Genomic DNA, 15,709 nt, shown 5'->3' with positions numbered 1-15,709 from the left:
CACTTTTTGAAAATATGAATATAATTGACTCTAGAATGTTGTCTACTTACTTTTACCTCTTGCTTCTAATTTCTGAGTGACATTTGTATCTTCAAAATTGTACATAAATATTCAACAGCAATAATTTTATAGACAGAAAAGGTCAATTATTCATGTAATTTATACAAATGACCTTTGTTCTTGGTTTGATTTTTGAGAAATGAAGTGGTTACTTGATATATTTTAAAGTATAATGTCCTTTTATATTTACTTACAAAGAAAATGGTTGATGACAGATATTTGTTACACCCACACCTTCTAATGCCAGTGAGTGTATTTAAAAAATAAATAAATAAATCATTAGAAAGAGAATTGCTGTCTATGACAATCCAGGTGAAGAAATAAAAGCTGGAGTAACAATGTAGAAGTCAGTCTTGTTAATATCTTCTAAACAAGCAGTGAAGTTGTCAGAGCACTTTTTCTTTTCTTAGCCACTGACTAGAATTTTTCAATTTTCTTTTTCTTTTTTTCCATAGTAGAACTTTTAAAAATTTTTTTCAAATTAAATTTATGTAAGAAAACCTTTCATACCACAGATAAAATTGCACTAATCTGGCTAATGTCCTGCAGGGAGAACCAGAACCCCACTCAATGCCCTCTTCATTTCCTCTCACCCTAAAGCTCCATGGTGTGCCCTAGAAATCCCCTAGCTCTCCAGGGAGCATAGTTTGAGGACTACTAATTTGAAGTGACAAATGTGAGTCTCAAGTGTGGCTTGTCAAACTATTCATATATTTATAAGTACAGTGGCAAACCAATTTGACAGGCCTTGTGAAAGATTCTGGGTTTCTACATTTGAATGAGCTCAGAGTCTCCTGGGGAAGACAGACAAGTCCACAGCTCCGAGACACTGGGGTATGTGTCACCACTAACACGTGGTGAACGTGAAGACAGTGAGGGCAATTCACTAACTTGGCTTACAGGAGTCTAGAAAGGCTTCAACAGGTTGGAGGTAACCGAGCTGGCAATTGAAGAGTGAGTGAAAATTTTTCCTGGAAGAGAAAAGTAGGAGGTACAGGCTTATTATGCGACTGTCTTACTCTGTATTTGGTATCCAGACTTGGTGTCATTTCAGAATTTTGGGTACAGATTTCCCTTCCTCAATACAAGACACACTTCTCCCATGAGTCCTCTAAATGCAGTAAAGGAGACTCAAGTCATTTTGTGAAGCATCCAAGAATTGACTCTTCAACTACTCAAGGAATGCTTGGATGTACCTAATAACATATATTTTAATTCTGTCTCCAATTAAATTAACCAAATACAGCCAGAAATCTCTCGTCCCCATATTTAACCCTGAGTTTCACTATATAAGAATAATAATGATGACGATATATCCATTTATATGGTATCCATCAAGGGCAGATAATGTGTTAAGATATTTGATACATCATTTCATTGAATTTTTACAACATACCTACGTGAGGCATTTATTCATATTTTTAAATGAGTAAAACTAAGGCTTAGAGAAGTTAAGTATCATACTGCAACCAGTAAGTGACAGAAAAACATTCGGTTCTGAGAAGATCTGACTCCAAAGCCTTGTATAATCTTAAACATCACACTGCAGGATTTTAATTAGATTTCTGGTGAATTATAGTGTCCACCTGTGGAACTAAAGGCAGTCCTTCACAATATACACATTTTTTTGTTTCTTCGCAGTTATACTAAAAAAACTTCTGCAAATAATGCTATGCAAGGTAAAGCTCTATCTTTATGTCGCTAAAAGGTATAGAATAAATCAACATGTTGTCCAAATACTGAAAGATGGGAGTCTTACTGATACACATCAATACAAAAAAAATCAGTCCTTTCAGTGGCACAGCATACTGAATACACAATGTTCGAAAGACTGATGGGATTTTTTATTTTTTATTTTTTATTTTATTTATTTATTTTTTATTTTTTTGAGTCTCGATCTGCTGCCCAGGCTGGAGTGCAGTGGCACCATCTCGGCTCACTCTAAGCTGTGCCTCCCGGGTTCACGCCATTCTCCTGCCTCAGCCTCCCGAGTTATTGGGACTTACAGGTGTCCGCCACCAGGCCCAGCTAATTTTTTCTATTTTTTAGTAGAGACGGGGTTTCACCGTGTTAGCTAGGATGGTCTCGACCTCCTGAAGTCGTGATCCGCCCTCTTCGGCCTCCCAAAGTGCTGGGATTACAGGCATGAGCCACTGCTCCCGGCCGACTGATTGGATTTTTAATGTAACGTACAATGTAATTTTTGATGACATGGAGAGATAGATATGCAAATTCAATAAACAGGTATAAAGTCGCTAAGCTCCACAAAGGAATTAAAATAGGTATAAAACTGTATATTATAACTAAGAAGAAAGAATTAAAGTTAACAGACAAAGTGTCATACCCAGTTTGGTCCCCTATCCTCAGCCACTTTTGTAAACCTAATTTTGTAGACTCTGAGGAATGCTGTAATTCAGTAGCCAAAGGGAATCCAGGATTAGAAATTCCGCTAGCATCCTTCACTTTCAAAACCGTGTTCAATCTTGCTACTCAAGTTTTCAGATACTCGTGTCCTGAAATCACCAGATTACAGGGAGCTGGAGTGAAAAGATTAATCATCATTAGTGTTCCAGTCCCGCTCTCTTGCCTTTTTATATGTGAAGGAAGCTGAGAACCTTAAGGTTCAAATTGCTAGTTTAAGGTCATCTGACTTGAATCTCATCTGTCTATCCCAAAGTTTTCAGCAGAAACAACTTTACATTTATAAAACTTCAAAGCCCTGAGGAAATCACACAATAGGTTCATAGTCATAAATGTAATAATAGCATAGCCAGAATGTCCTCACAGTGTTCAGAATTCTCCATTATGTTCTGCATAACTCTGTGCTCCACTGTATTTTCAATTGGTTCTCCTCTAGTTACTTTGGGAGCATAGTTTTTTGTTTTTGTTTGTTTTGTTTTGTTTTGTTTTGTTTTGTTTAATTTGTTTCTTTAAAGTCCTGCATTCACAAATTTTTGTATCCTTTGCCAACTTCGTACTTTCTCATCTTTTCTTTTGATTTACTTGGGCTGTAAGGCATGTTAGCATATGAATCTGTATTAATTATCTTTTGTGTTTTCTCAGGCATCCCAAAATGCTGCAACGAATGGAGACACTTTATCTTTCCCTTTTTCTACTGAAGAGATAAATATTTCTCTTTGGCCTATTTCACTGGATTAATTTAGTTAGGCTTTCCATCTGATGCTGTTTTATTAATGTTAAATTGTATTTCCTTAACATTTTATGGGAGTCAGCATAGCAACACACTCTGGCATGCCATCAGAATAAAGACACATCATGGAACCAAATAATTACGTTATTTAGCAACTGCTCTTACGTACCATCTCCTAATTTGTGCCATAATTCAGTCACCCTGAATCTGTCTGTATTGTGTCAGCCACTACAAAGATGACACTTCAATTATTTGTGCATGTTAAACAAGGAGACACATTTTGATAAATTTAGAAGTCTGAATATTTGACGCTTGCTTTCTTCTTTGGAGTTTAAGATAGTTGATCCAAAGACTTAAGATTGAATCATTTGTTCACTCCAGTAATTACACACTAGTTGTAAATACAATTACAGACACTAGGAACTCTGAAAAAGAAGAAACTGGCAACAGTAACATTCTCATTTAAATTAAAATGTATTTGAGTCTATTTCTAATATCTAGATAACCCTTCTGAACAACTATTTGCTGATAAAACCCTTTCAGTTAACTACCTAAGACCCTGAATCATCCTTGAAAAATCAGTTAATGAGAAGTATATCCTTAGCTATTTAATGTTAAAAATATGTATTTCTAGATTTTGTTGAGAGTTGCAAAAACAAGTAACATAAAATTACTCAGGTCTATTTCTTTTGTTTGTTTGTTTGTTTTTGGTGGAGTCTCACTCTTTCACCCAGGCTTGAGTTTGGCTCACTGCAACCTCCACCTTCTGGGTTCAAGCGATTTTCATGCATCAGCCTCTGGAATAGCTGGGATTACAGGCGAGCGCCACCACATCTGGCTAATTTTTGTATTTTGAGCAGAGAAGGGGTTTCACTATGTTGTCCAGGCTGGTCTCGAACTCCTGACCTAGTAATCTGTCCGCTTTGACCTCCCAAGTGTTGGGATTAAAGGTGTGAGCCACCCTGCCTGGCCTGTCTATTTCTTTTGTAAGCATCTACTTTCCAGCAAAACATAGCAAATTGGATTTATTTGTTACCTGTTTATGATGTCACTTCATATAGGTTTTCATTTTTGTTTCCTTTTCTTTCCCTCTTCCTGCTGCCCATATAGATTTAATTACACTATGCCTAATATAACTCGATACAGGTGCCCAAAGCAACACTAGTTTTTGCCTGGAGCTAGGACAGCGACTAAACAAAATACTAGAGGTCTTACTGCAACAATTCTGTGAGTCAGTGAATGTTTAGGAACCAATAAACAGGGTCTATGTTGTCATAATAATTAAAAAAATTTTACTCTGGCTTGTATTATACCCTTTAGTTTCATGATCAGAACTGAACAAAAGAATGATTAAGATTTGTTTTATACACCGACTCTTATCCTAGTGATTTGAATGTAGAGTTGACCCTTGGACAATGGGGATTGAACCGTGCAGGTCTATTTATACTTGAGTTGTTTTCATTAAAAGTTATACTGAGTGTGCCTGCCTCTCCAGCCTCTCCTTTCACCTCCTCCAATTCTTTCACCTTTGCCACTCCTAAGACAGTGAGACCAGACCCCTCCTCTTCCTCCTTCTCCTCAGCCTACTCAATGTCAAGATGATGAAGAACTTTATTATGATTCACTTCCATGTAATAAACTGTAAATATATTTTCTCTTCCTTATGCTTTTGTTAGTAACATGTTATCTTCTCTAGCTGACTTTATTGTAAAAATACGTTGTATCATGCATATAACATACAAAACATGTTCATGGACTATTGATGTTATCAGTAAGGCTTCTGGTCAATTGGAGACTATTAGTAGTTAATTTTGGGGAGTCAAAAGTTACAGGTGGAATTTCAACTGTGTGAGAAAGTTGGCACCCCAACCACTGCATTGTTCAAAGGCCAACTCCATTTCTTTGCATCAACTTTTGTACTGCTTTAAGGGGCATCAGCAGACTAACAGAAAGTCACTTCAATTATTAAATAACCACATTGTTTATAAGTATAAAGTTTATGCTCCTTATTTATACTTATAAACAAGGTGGTTATTTGACTAAATCACTTTCTGTTAGGGGACTGAATTTATTGATAATATTGACAAATATACATCTGGGTCTAGAAAGAAAAGACTGAATATTTAACAGTAAATGCAATCAGAAAAATGCATATTTATTAAGTTCCTGCTAATTGTTGGACTTCCTGGAGAATATAAACAAATAAAGAATGTTAGCTACTATCTTGGGACACCCATTATGCTCTAGGCTCTCTCTCTCTCTCTCTCTATATATATATATATATATAGCATAATGCATTTAATTCTCAAAACAAGATGATGATGTTATTACTACTCATATCTCCATTCTATATAAAGTTGGCATAGAAATCAAGCAACTGCTCCTAAATTAACATGGCCAAAAAGGGAAACTCAGGCACATATTCAGTGATCTGACTTTAGAGTCCATGGTCTTATAATCCCTATATCACCTGCCTCAAACAAACCTTAGCTTTTACAGCATATTTGGAGAACAAAAACTTATCTAAAAAGAAAGTTAAAAGTACAAGACAGTAAAATGATTTAGACAGTGACTCAGTAGCAAAAACACTGACTCCATATCAGAAGACCTTTATCAGGGCTGTGGTTAAGTTAGTTATTGAATCTCCCTGGCTCTCAGTTTTTCGATGTGGGGAGAAAGAGCGTATCGTGAACTGTAGTGATTGGAGAAGGGTATGTTAGAGAAAGCTGTATACCCTGGTGGGGTTCCCCAGGAAACAGTGCTCAGTTCTGCTTCTTAGGGAGGTCCACTTGCAGGGACGCAATGGATGATTGTATCTTACTGCACAGCTGCTGCCTCACTTCAAGCCACAGGCACATCACTGGTAGCTTGGCATCTTAGGTTGTCAGCCACATAGGTTGCTTCCGGACAGGCTGTAGAGAGAAACCACTTGGGAACAGTCTGTGGAAGGAAAGACAAAGGGATTTATTTACCTAACTACCCCTTTGCTGGTAGAGCTGCATTACCTGAACCTTTGACAGTCAGTGGAACTGAGAGCACCGAAAAGATTCATAAAGTGTGTCTGAAGCACTGGTAATCAAAATAGGTTTTCGAGGGTGAATGGGATTCAGACAAGCAGATTGGAGAGCAAAACCTCTGCTAGATATGAGGAGAAGAGAGTTTAGGCTTTCGTCTGGCTGGTTCTGTGAAGGAGGGTACTCAAAGAAAGATTTGCAAATTATAAACATTTCTTTCCTCTTTGGGACTCACACAACTCTTCCCTGAAAATAAATATTTGTGTTCTTTCCCCAAAGTCAGACAAAATAAAATAGATGAATACAGTATTTAACAGTCCTTTCTATAAAATTTCCTGAAATTTTCGATATGTGTTTCCTCTTGTTCAGAACTGATGAACAATTGTCTGTGCATGTGCTTTGCGGCAAATGCGATCTACATTATTTGGTACAGTGGCCAGATTTAGATTTTTTCCTCTCTTCCCTCGATCCTGTCTCTCTTGAGATAGTACTTCGTGTTCACTTCATGTCTATCTCTTTTGCTTTTTTTCATTTTTACTACATTGATGATCTTATAAGGAATGATAAATTAGGTTTTCCTTAATCCATTGATTAAATCTTTGAATTTTGTCTGGACAAGGGTATCAGATATATTTTTGTGTATAACTACTTATGTACAATTACTTTTTTTTTTTTTTTTTGAGACAGGATCTCAGTCCACCAGGCTGTCTAGTGCAGTGGCACCATCTTGGCCTACTGCAACCTCCACCTCCTGGGCTCAAGTGATTCTCCCACCTCAGCCTCCTGAGTAGCTGGAATTACAGGCACGAACTACCATACCCGGCTAATTTTTGTATTTTCAGTACAGACGGGGTTTCACCATATTGGCCAGTCTGGTCTCGAACTCCTGACCTCAAGTGATTCCCCCACCTTGGCCTCCCAGTGTGCTGGGATTACAGGCATGAACCACCATGCCCAGCCATACAATTACTTGTAATTAAAGTTATTGACATAAAATGATGGAAAGGACAACCTTTATTTTGATTTAAATGAGCAAACTTTGTAATTTACTTGTTTGTAGATTGACTTCTTATGTGATTTGTTAAAATAAGAAATTTTTAAAAGATAGCTTATTAAATGACAGTGAGATTAACATAGATATTACACCCTAAGTATAATAATCAGGTGAAAAATCATTAAAATGCAATATTAATGTTTGATCTAAAACAGATTCCGGTGGGACATTTTACCACAATATCAGTATTTGATCTAAAATAGATTCCGGTGGGAGATTTTACCTAAAACTTAAATTGTGAACAGGAAGAATTTATACCCACATTTCTACTTCTTATCTAACTTATTTTAATCAAATCAATTTTACAATTTCCAAATATCAGTAAAATTAGAGAGTCAATTAAAATTTCATGGTCTACAGCCTCATCTTTAGACAGAACTGGAAGCAATACTCCAGTTAATAATCTAACTATAAAAATAGCAGTATTGCTCTAGTTTCAGCAATAAGAAATTATAATTGCCCAATGACCCAATTTTTTTTTTTTTTAAGTTTAAGAAATTTAGCTATTTCTAATCCTCTTTGTCTTCAAACTTTGCACTAAGTTATGGCTGATATCAAACAAAAAATCTGGAGCATTCCTTATTTTCTATTCACACCTTGGAATCTACATGTACAGATCTGTTTTCTACATGTAAATAAATTAAGTATTCTGTAGATATTAGATTTGCTGTAGTGACAAAAACGGATGTGAATGTTAATCTCTACTGTATGGAAATAATTATGAACAGGTATTAGTTCATGAAATGCAGGTGCTATGGTTTGGATATGGATTGTCCCCACTAAAACTCATGTTGAAATTTTATCCTCCATGTGGCAATTTTGGGAGGTGGAGCCTGTTTGGGCCTTGGGGACAGATCTCTCTTTAATAGATTAATGCCCTCCCTCTGGGGTGAGTGAGTTCTTGCTCTCTTGAGAATAGATTTGTTCCTGCTAGAGAGCATTTTAAAAAGAGTCTGGCTTCCTCAGTCTCTCTCTCTTGTTTCCCCTCTTGCCATGTGACCTCTTTGCACATACCAGTTTCTTTCTGCTTTTTGCCATGAGTCAAAGCAGCCTGAGAACCTCACTAGCTGCAACTGCCCAACTGTGAACCTTCCAGCCACCAGAATCATGAGCCAAATAAACCATTTTTCTTTATAAATTATTCAATCTCAGGTAGTCTGATATAGCAACACTAAATGGACTAATACACCGGGAAAACAGGGTAAAAACATTCCGCACTAGTCTTGATGTAATTCCTTAAAATAACACAAAATTTGATGCACATGCTGCACATAAAGAAGCCCTCCAAGTGGATTTGATGTGATCCTTCTCCTTTCTGGTGTTCTATTCATCATGACCCATCAAGTAGAAGGTAATAGGTATAAAATCAGGCAAAAGGGTAGAACATCTGTCACTTTTGTTTTCTGTGTATACTACCTACCTTTCCTGACAGTGGGAAGATTAAAATGTTGCATGTTCAACTGCTCTAAGAAGTCTGCCTTCAACTTATCAGTTAACCTTGAAATGTTTTTATGTTATTGGCTTCGTTTTGTGCATGTTCTATATCCTAAAGCCACTATAAAATCTACCCAGTGTCACTTAACTGTCAGACACAGCTTGTTCTTCTGAATTTTGACCCATAATGAATTAGAGGAATAGCATGGTACAATACAAACACTATTAATTTTTCTATTGGTTGAATGGTCATACTATATCTACACATGTAAATGCCTTTAAATTATAATTTTACAGAACATTTTAAATGCAAATGCTATAACCTGTGATTTAATTATCTGAACAGAATACTGAGGTTTGGTAATTTGGGGAAAATTTTTCTATTAAATTGTGTGAACAGTTAAAATATTCTAATTAGGTGGATATTAGAGAATAAAGACATGAGAGAAATGGTGTTATTACTAAACTTATTGAGGAAATAAGGAGGAAACATACCAACACCATAAGTCAAATGTCAGAATTTGGTGATGCCAAAACCAAGGAGAGTGTAGGGACTGACAACCGGAGCTAGTTGAAGCCACAAAACATACTTCTGAGTCCAGCCATAGGCAAGAATTTTAAGAAGACATTAGGCATGAGCAACAAACAGAGTGAGAATCAGAAATAGTAACTGAAGTCTTGGAGGAGAGAAAATACCAAATGTTAGTATCAACTAAGAGTAAGAATTAGATTAATATCTAGCATTTAATTAACTTAACTTTCACAACAATCACATCATCATTCCTAAAATAAAAATTAGAGCATTGTAGATCAAAAAGATTAAGTAGGTAAGAACACAGACAAGAGGTTGCATGAATTCAAGGAAGGATTTGAAGCAGTGAAACTTAATGCTGAGCACAGTTTTGCTGGCATTAGACTCCTTTCAAAAAGCCCAGTATATAGTAGTTAGGCATCTTTGTTCAAAATGCAGTGTGATAAAACAATTTCTTCTTTCCTTGTTGTTTATTCCTCATGGAGTTGTAGATGTGCCTACATTCTTAAGCAGGATGAGAAATCAGTTCATTAAAAGCCTACCTCTTGACTGCTAATGGAGTCAGGTACCGTGCTAAGCATTTTGAACTATTTATATCAATTAATCCTCATGACTCTCACACAGGTAATGTTAGTATTTCTATGCTATAGACAAAAAACAAAAACAAAAAACAAACAACAACAACAACAAAAAAAAAAACAGAAAAAAAAAACAAGGACTTGGGCCATTAATTAACTTGGCCCAGTAATACAAAAATCAAATGTTGGGATTCAGATTCAGTCATAAGGAGTTTGACCTCAAAGCCCACGTTGTTATCCACTCTGCTAATTACACCATAATTGCACAGGATGGCACAAGAAAAGAAGGAAAAAATCCTTAGTATTAGCATGACCATCATTAGTGCCTCACGTGTTAAGATACTTATGGTGAAAACTCTCTTCCATAGCAGGGGAATGGATATTAAGCCTGCCTTTAAGATGCCGCATAAGCTAAGAATCTTGAGAAAATGCATATACATGTACACACACAAATGTTCCTTCACATTTTAGAGAGTTATTGGACTCTGAAGGTCAGATTTTAAATCTCCAATATTAAAGGTCATTCTATAAAAATAAAATTATATGTATATATATACACACACACACACACATATGTACATACACATATAGATTACATTTATGCTGATTTTAGTAACTCTGCTATCAGTAAACCATGTTTTGGAAATGAACTGAAAGAGAACTTGCTAAAATAAGTGTTTTCCGGTCTAAAGAAAGGTATGGTTAGAATCTGAGCCCTCCGCCATCTAGTGGGTATCTTGAGTCACTTATTGCTTCTCTTTATGCCTGTTTCCTGATTTATAAAATATGGGTGCAAACAATAACTAGCCCAGAAGTTTGTCTTAAGCATTCAATGAGTTAACATTTATTACACACTTACTAGAGGGCCTGTGCAGAGTCAGCTCCCTATAATAAGTCATAACCTCCATAAATGCATAACAATGAGTTTTAATGTGGAAAAGAGTACCTTTTACATCTAACACTTTTTATGTTCACATCCCCATTGTAACACCTAACATACTGTTTCAAACACAGTAGACATTTAGTAAGTATTTGCTGATTAAGAAGGAAAAAATATCTTAACATTGCTCCACTTTCAATCATGTATTTAAACTGCTATTGAATTTTTGGAAGCCTTTCCATCATTTCATGGTGCTCACAAATTTCCATACATATTTTTATTATTCATTGTAGATTAGTAGTATAACTTCAACCTTAAATCCTCATATAATAATATGCATATATGTAATCATGGTATTACCTTCTGCTTTTTTCCCTATAACTATATGCTTTTTACAAATTATTCATGCAAATCTCTATTTTTGTTTTCAGATTTTCCTGTTTTTTTACAGATAGCCAGGCTTATCTTTATTTCTGACTGTGTGTTTTTTTATTTTAAATGCCAGAGAAGCAAATGAAGGTAGAATATTTTAATATCTTTCATTGAGATGTTATTACCAATCCTCGAGATAAAGTATCTTTTTTGTATATTCTAACAGAAGAATGGAAAAAATCAGTCTTTCTCTATGAATGTTACCAAAAGCATCAATTAAAATGTTCCAGTTAATTCTTACACATGCATTTCGCCTTATCTGAAAATGCCAATTGCTCGGTACAGTTTGATCTTTACTGAGTGTTCCCTCTTTTTGTTTTTTTTAAATCATTTCTGTTAAGACATGTTTAGATACGTTAAAAAACTGGAAATTCTTAATTTTATAGTTTTTATTTAATTTTTTTCTTAATAAAATTGAGACAATGATCAAGTTGTTTGATTCTGTTTATATTAATTAATTTTTTACTATATTTTAATATCTCTTAATAATTAAGGGAGAAATCTAAGTGATACATTCAAATATCTGTACTGCTTGTTATGCCATAAAATCTTTAGTTATGATTACATCTTTGAATTTCTATATCATACATCAACAGAGAGAATTTTTAAAGTTTATTTTAATAAATCATAATTTGTTTACTAGTTTGGTTAATTTTATAAAACATTTAAAATGTATGTTATTATTCTTTTATAAATTATTTTCATAAGATCATAAGCAAGATGAAAGTTTAATAGTAAATAGATCAATACTTCTCCAACTTTATTGTACATACGAGTCACTGTATGTACTACAGTGCATAGGGTGTCTTGTGAAAATGCAGTTTGATTCATTAGGTCTGGGATAAGACCACATTTTGAGGGGTAAACACATGGAGTATCTTTAGGGCATGTAGTGATGACTCTGCTGAAACTTCTTGGACCATATAATTAACATGCAGAATTGTTTTACTAAACGTAAGGCAAAGTAAAGGCTCTGGAAAAAGCATGAGTACTAGGATAATTAGATATAATTGCATTCTCTGCTACTTAGCTAGTTAGTCTAGGGCAGATTTTAACTTTTTTACTTTACTCTCTCAGTACCTTAAACAGTAGTAAGCACTTGAGAAATATTGAGATATTGATTAAAATTTCACAAGAAATAATCAGCCTCAATGATGGCAATTTCAACTCAATTTAGCAAACATTGAAGACCTACTGAGCCTGAAAGGGGTAGTATACTCAGGGTACCACTGCACACAAGAATTAACCCTTTCTGGAAGTTGTGTGAAAAATCATATGAAATATAAACATTGGCATTGACTTAGTGGCTGGAAAATCTGCTTGGTGGCCTTTAGATATCAGTAGACATATAATTTCTGTCGTGTGTTTTTTTATTGGCCAATAATCCAGGTTTCTGTGTTGCTCAAAATTCCTAGTTATTTCTAAATGTTAGGGGTAGATGCACCCAAAAGCTTCTCATTTACCTCTTCTAATTTACCTCTTCACATTTACCTCTTCTAATTGAAATCAGATAAAGAATTATATTTGGCCCGGGTTTGCTGCATAATAGAATAGTTTTGTTACTCTGTCAATAATGGCATAATTCAATTATTTATGTAAATTGGGATCTAGTACACTAGACATCTCAGAAATTAAATAAGACATTAAATGTCTGCTATTGGGGAATACTGTAAGATAATGACTTAAAAAAATCTGATTACATGCCATGGAACATTCTAAATTCAGATGTGGCTCCTTCCACTCATTGATAACAGAATTTGGAATCTTTTATTAATAATAAATCCAATGTCAGAAGCTGGCTTCATACAAATTGTAGTTGGCTTGTATTCTCTGTGTTTCAAATTGAGTAATTAATTATATTAGCTACATTTCGTGTTATACATATATTAGAAACAATGATATGTTTGCAATGCAGCAAATACTATTTTGTTATTGTTAATGGATACGGCATGCATGCAAATTGTCTAGCCTTTCTTGCCTTTAAAACTGTTGTTAAAAATTAGTATGTTGTCACTTATTTTGATACAATCCTACCTACTAACGTTTTTAAAAGGTTGGTAACTACATTTGTAAGATATAAAATATGGTAGCCTAAAATTGAACAAATCCTTTTGTTTTTACATTTTTTCGGTCTCTTCTTGTTACATTTGATGGTGAATTTTTCAGGGAACAAACCTCGGTTTATTTTATTTTTTTTTTCTGATTTCAGTGGCATTGTGCTTTATGCTAGAGTTTCAGAGAAAATGTAATATGGATTATATTATGAAAGATGGGAACTTCTTTGGCAGATAAACCTCCTTTGCGTACTCTATCTTTTAGTAATATTAATATTAATTCATAATTAACCCATGAAGCCTTAGTCTTTCTACTACTTCCTTCTTCTTTTTGATGGGATAGGCCACATAATAAGCATGGCCCTCTGGCCATGGAACCATATGGACAGTTTCTTCAACTCGTCAGCACTGGCAAATACTGTCACGGTTCAACATCCTGTTGTGTGGCCACAAAAAATGCTAAGACAGACCACGTTTAAAAAGACACAGACTAATTGTGAAAATCAGCTTGCGTTTCTCCTAGGCCATGTTCAATTTTCACCAGTGAGTTGACTTTGGAAAATACACAGTATATAGTTGCATTTCTTATTCATCAAGCAACTTGACATTATACTATCAAGCACTGATTTTATTTTTAATATGCTTTGAAATCAACAATGATAATTCAAATTATAGAATGATAATTATCAATATTGTGTCAGAATAAAAGCAAACGCCATTTACTGTAATATGTAGACATAGAGATAGCTCACAATGAAGAACAGAATAATAGGAAAGGAATCGATTCATATTATCACATATACCCATGATTTTAGTAAAATTTTAAAATAAAAATAAGCACTTATGATTTACCAATGTTGAAGAGCCTTACTTCCATTAATTATGTATTTTCTTTTTAGAATGTTTCTCTTGGAGGATGGCAGCCTCAAGATATATAATGTTACCAGGTCAGATGCTGGATCATATACATGCATAGCCACAAATCAGTTTGGAACTGCAAAGAACGCTGGCAGCCTCATTGTAAAAGGTATCACATTATCTTCATTTGTGCTTGATGAACATTGTAAATCTGCAGGAGTATCATGACTTGTATCACGGTGTCAAACCTGTACCATGTTGTATATGTGAAATAGTTGATTTCACAGTTTGTTTAAGAGATCCATTACCGTACTCATTAATAGCATGCACACTTTGCCAGTGGGATACCATGATAGATGTGAATACTTTGGCAATCGAAAATGCTGTCAGAATATAATTAGAGTTAAAAACTACACCTAAATTATTGGCTTTTTACATAAGCCTTAATGTTAGGGGCCATGGACATTTTGATAAAGTCATTGGGTAACATTTTTGTTGGTCAAATGTCTTTCAGAATCTTTATTTTTATATGAAATATTTACATGTATATAAGGCTACCAAATACCTAACTGGCTAATTTGTTTATGTAACTCCAGGTACAAAACTAATGAAATGCAGAGTCACATCCTTTAATAAGCAGTTCTTTTCAAAGAGAAAAAACTGAAATCTATGTGAATCATTATTATATTTTCATCACAGTTAGCAGATAAACTCATACAGTTTATAGAGATAAATTCTATAGTTTATTTTTAACATTTCTAAATCAGTACCAATCCAAATGTTCCTACATTTGTCACCAAGGGACATAATTAATATTAGAAGTATCTGTTCCTTATCTTTGCTGCTTTATTTTGTTGAATCTCAGCTCATAAAACTAGTATGTTTACTGGAAGCTGTATCACTTCTATCATTTCATTGCCTCCTGGATAATAAAAATGGCTCTCTTGATAAAGCAGTTTAAGCGGCTAATTAAGCCCAAATGATTAAAATCAGCATTTGGTGCTTTCTCATCTTTTCCATTAAAAATAAATATATTCAACAAAAAGTAGTTAGCTGCTACACTTCAACCATCATTTAAAATATCTCAAGGAAAATAAACGCCCACCTTTGAGCCTGGAGGATATTTCTGCCAACTTGTCTCAAGTGTATTACATTAGGATGACAATTGTCTAAAGTACTCTGGGGAAATGTGACTGATAAAACTTGATGTGTCAAAATCCAACCAGTGTGACACATTTTGAAAAACTTCTCTTCCTTAAGATTGTATTGTCATCAATTTTTAAGACAGAGATGGACTTAAGTGTTTCAAGATAGATGCTATGGCTATATTTAAGAACAGACTATTTCTCCAGCAAATTTTTGGCAATACTCAGACACTGAAAAATGTAGATGCTTTATATTTGAAAAAATAACAAGTTCATTAAGGGGAAAAAAGAGATTTATTACATCATTTCAAATTAAGAAGGTGTAGGTAGTATGCACTAATTTTATTACAGCAGAAGATTAAAATGTGGTGAAGGATTAAAAGTCATTGCAGTTAAATCTTCTAGGTATGGAAAAATGCAGAGGGCATTAAAACATGAAATAGAAAGGATAGAAAATACCAGCAGTAGCAATGTCATTTTTAAAAGAGAGTTTCTTTAGAATACTGGCGATCTGGGA

At 34.6% G+C, this 15,709-nt stretch overlaps 1 protein-coding gene across 11 annotated transcripts in view; it reads left to right on the top strand.

Annotated features, from left to right (window-relative positions):
- CNTN6 (contactin 6) overlaps positions 1 to 15,709 on the top strand; it is a 303,195-nt gene that overhangs the window by 244,284 nt on the left and 43,202 nt on the right. For all 11 annotated transcript variants that reach the window (XM_025375846.1, XM_025375841.1, XM_025375842.1 and 8 more), the window contains one exon: positions 14,089 to 14,216. In XM_025375846.1, the coding sequence (XP_025231631.1) occupies positions 14,089 to 14,216 (128 nt within the window). The remainder of the gene's footprint in view (positions 1 to 14,088; positions 14,217 to 15,709) is intronic.

Source organism: Theropithecus gelada, chromosome 2 (genome assembly GCF_003255815.1).
Source record: "Theropithecus gelada isolate Dixy chromosome 2, Tgel_1.0, whole genome shotgun sequence".
NCBI classification, from domain to species: Eukaryota; Metazoa; Chordata; class Mammalia; order Primates; family Cercopithecidae; genus Theropithecus; species Theropithecus gelada.
This window is presented reverse-complemented; position numbering and strand designations above follow the sequence as displayed.